A 3,645-nucleotide genomic window follows, 5' to 3' on the forward strand; every position below is an offset into this window, starting at 1 on the left:
CGCGTCCCTAATGTCCTGGGCCCAGCAACTGTACTCTGATTGGTGGTGTATTAAATTGCATGCCTATGATTGGTAGATAGAATCCGACAGTTGATGGGTAGTCTTCGATTTCTCACTTTCACATTTTGCTGTTAAGCCCCGCGCCTGTAAAGGAACGGGTCGCTAAAATAGCTTGCGCTGACTTCCGGGAGCTTGCGCCTCCCCTCGTTGGAGTTATTTGTGAGTCGTCTCCACGAGACACTACAAAGAATTCTTTAGTGCTAGACTCGTCTGAGAAGACTCGAGTGGCGCGACTGGTCTGAAAAGTCCAGGGAGAATGAGCGACACGAGTGATAGTGACACCGCCCCTAGCGGGATGGTGAGCATCACGACCGTGACCCCGCCAAAACTCACGAGTTTCTCCCCAGAGGTTCTGGTCAAGTGGACCAAGAAATGGGAGAAATTCCAACGCGACCTGAAAATGGAATGCGTGCGCATGAAACGCGACTACGCTACCGCGTTGCCGTCCATCCAGTCTTTGGCTGAGCCTGCCGAACTCATTGAGGGCATGGCTCGCTTTAGCTGGTTTGTTACAATGGACGAAGTGAATGACGAATTCATCTTGAAAAAGATGAAGGAGATCATGTCAAAGCCCTTGAACAACGCGATTCCGAACGCTGAAAATGCGCTCGAGAAATTACGGTGGAACATATCTGAAAAGGATGTTACCATGCGCGTGGTAAATTTCCTGATAGAGGCTTCCAGCCTCATTGAAGGGAATGGGCTGTCGGAAGACCTCAAAAACGACAAGATGCGGAAGAAAATCTTCTCCGTGATTCTGTCGAAGGTCAAACCGGCGACGTTGCGAGCAAGTCTAACCGAAAGGGTAGATCGTAACCAAAATATGAATCCAAAATATGATGTCAGTGATCTTGCTAAGGACATCACGGAGCTAGCGCAGGAAAACCAACGCAGCTTCGACACTGCTAAGAAATCAGCTCCTGAAAAACGGAGATCTGAATCTGATGCAGCTTTGGGAAGAGAACCCAAGCGCGCACGGCAGGATGAAGGGCCGAAAGGTTCTAACAACCATCTGACAAGAAGGCCTGGAAAGGTAACTTCAGATCGGATAGCCGCGAACAAGGCGGTGGCCGAGGTTATGGACGCAGTGGCAATGGTGGAAGAGGCCAAAAACAGGGCCGACACCGCAACCACAGCAGTCAAAACCCAGAGCCCATCGACCGCGACGCAGGCTACGGCTTTGGCTCCTCTGAAACATTGAGGGACAAAGCACGGGCAGCCGCTGTCCCTGCAGAACGGACGCACTGTCAGTCAGAGATGACTAGACTGGTACGGTCCGAGTCGGACAAACAGCCGGAGCAAGAACTCCCGGCGTCCGATGAAGAAACAAAGAGACCGGCTAATATCAATGACGTCCCGTCGGACACCGTTGACTACGACTATAGCTCAGATGAGCTAGAAGGGCGAGATCCGAAAGGACCCGGGCCCATTCCTGTTCGTAAGGTCGAAGCGACCGAGTCAACTCCGAAGTGCGAACTATGCCAAGAAAGCGGCCATGCATGGAAAACATGCAAGAAGGGCACGCGGCAAGAGCGCAGAGGCAGAGCCAAAGTGCTGGGATTGATGAGGGGTAGTGAGGATTCATTGAATATACTTCGAAGTACCTCATTTAAAACCCTATACTCATATGTCTTCCACACTCTCTTCAGCAGCTTTAGGCCGGAAAGATGCAGATGAGACACTGCGAAAGCAGAAGGCGAAAGCCCGATCCCACGGGATTCAATTCGACCCGATGGACTATAATCCTCCCTCGAAAAGACATGGTGCAAAGCCTCCAGTAGTCGTCGAGATAGAGGCAGAGCATGAGCTTGGAAATGTCTCTGAGGATGATGGCTACAACACGCCGTTGGAAAACGCGTTGAGCCCAGAGAAAGAGGCCGCTGCAAAGCGACGAGTACTCCAGAGAGCAAAGGGAAACCAGATCCTCTCTAATCCAACCGGCGAAAAGCGGTTGAATATTAATGGGGTTCTAGACGTCCCGTATTGTGCAGATACAGGCGCTACGTTGAACATTATCCCCCAACCGATGGTTATGGAGCTGAAACAGCTCCAGCCAGGCATGCATGTCCAGCCTGTTCCAGCAGGCCGTGACAAGGCCGACGGACCCGATGGTCAAGTTCTCGAGCTTATCGGAAGAATAGCTCTGAGACTAACTATCTACACGGCAGCAGGGCCCGTGAGGGTACCCCAGCCGTCAATCTGTTACATCACGATGAATGGAACAGAGTTCCTAGTCTCCGACGACTCCCTGAAAAGTATTGGGATTGACGTCGAACGACCACTCGAGCAAGTAGCCGAAAGGCAACGACTGGATGAAGGAGATGACTTGGAGGACAAAGATGCCCCCGAGTTCGACCTCATGTTGGACGACGTCGTAGACTCCTACAATGACATCAACCAGGTCGAAAGAACTTGGGTAGAGGGCGAAGAGCCTGAAAGGTTCGATCCATTGTAAACACAACGGATTACAATTGTTTGAGATATGCTGAGCAAAGCGTACAAAGCCGGATTCCTAGAGGACCGTGCTGATGCGCTAGGCGCCATTGTGCGCAATGCGGATATCTGGCGAACAAAGTTTCGAGCCTGTGACCCACCAGCGAATGTCCCTCCGATGTCCATTACGCTGAAACGCGATTCACGCCCCTACCGGTGCGCGTCTAGAAATGTGAATCCTCTGGAAAAGAGATTAATGGACGATTTTTGCAGTACGCTTGTAAATGCGAGCGTGATCTGGAAAAATGACCAGTCCAAGTATTGCAGTCCAGTAAACCCCGTCCTCAAGCCGGAAGGCAAGAGGATGAAAGAGACGAAAGTCCGGGAGTGGGCGGAGGATGAAATTCTCCAACATTTCCGCTTGACCACTGACTACCGAGTCATCAATAGCATGCCGATACCCTGTGCGGGTGCCATGCCATTCCAAGTAGAAATACTTCAGAAGGTGAAGGGCAAACGTCCTGGTGACGTTCGATTTAATCAAAGGATTCTGGCAGATGCCGCTTGAAAAAGCGAGCCAAGAGATCCTGTCGTTCCAGATCAATGGAAAGATAATGACGCCAAGTCGAGTAATGCAAGGACATGTTGATAGTGCGTTGTACTTCCAAAAGACAATGAATAATGTCTGCAGCTCACTGCTGCATAAACATCTTCTAGTCTGGATTGACGACATCTTGTTGTATGCGAAAAGCATCGACGAGTACCTGCAAGTGCTGGAGAAATTCCTTAGCCTGGTAGACATACATGGGCTTAAGTTGAACCCACTAAAATGCAGCCTCTACAACACGAAAGTGAAGTGGTGCGGTAGAATCATTGACGGCATAGGAGTCCGTCATGATCCCGACCGATTGGAGGCCCTGTGTCAGATCCCATTCCCAGTGAATGCAGGACAGTTGCAGCAATTTCTTTGCGCGACGAACTGGATGAGGGATCACATCCCCGAATATGCGCAGCTGGTACAACCACTGACGCGTCGGTTGGATGATGCACTCATCGGGAAAAAACGACGGAAACGGATTGCCCAGAGCATCCTGATTACGTTGAATCCTGAAGAGGAACTCAGCTGGAAAGCTGTGCGTGAGACCCTAAGGT

The 3,645-nt window shown here is 50.9% G+C and overlaps 1 protein-coding gene across 1 annotated transcript; it reads left to right on the top strand.

The window, feature by feature from the left end:
* Window positions 1-222: 222 nt before the first annotated feature.
* H310_11749 (hypothetical protein) lies at window positions 223-2,854 on the top strand. Its single transcript, XM_008878517.1, has one exon. The coding sequence runs from the start codon at window positions 317-319 to the stop codon at window positions 1,259-1,261; it is 945 nt and encodes a 314-aa protein (XP_008876739.1). The 5' UTR covers window positions 223-316; the 3' UTR covers window positions 1,262-2,854.
* The last annotated feature ends 791 nt before the right edge of the window (window positions 2,855-3,645 follow it).

The sequence above is a fragment of the Aphanomyces invadans genome (genome assembly GCF_000520115.1).
Source record: "Aphanomyces invadans strain NJM9701 unplaced genomic scaffold supercont1.34, whole genome shotgun sequence".
NCBI lineage: Eukaryota > Oomycota > Saprolegniomycetes > Saprolegniales > Verrucalvaceae > Aphanomyces > Aphanomyces invadans.

What these genes read in the sequence shown, in the direction of transcription:
- H310_11749 (XM_008878517.1), top strand. Translation starts at nt 317, where the DNA reads ATGAGCGACACGAGTGATAGTGACACCGCCCCTAGCGGGATGGTGAGC.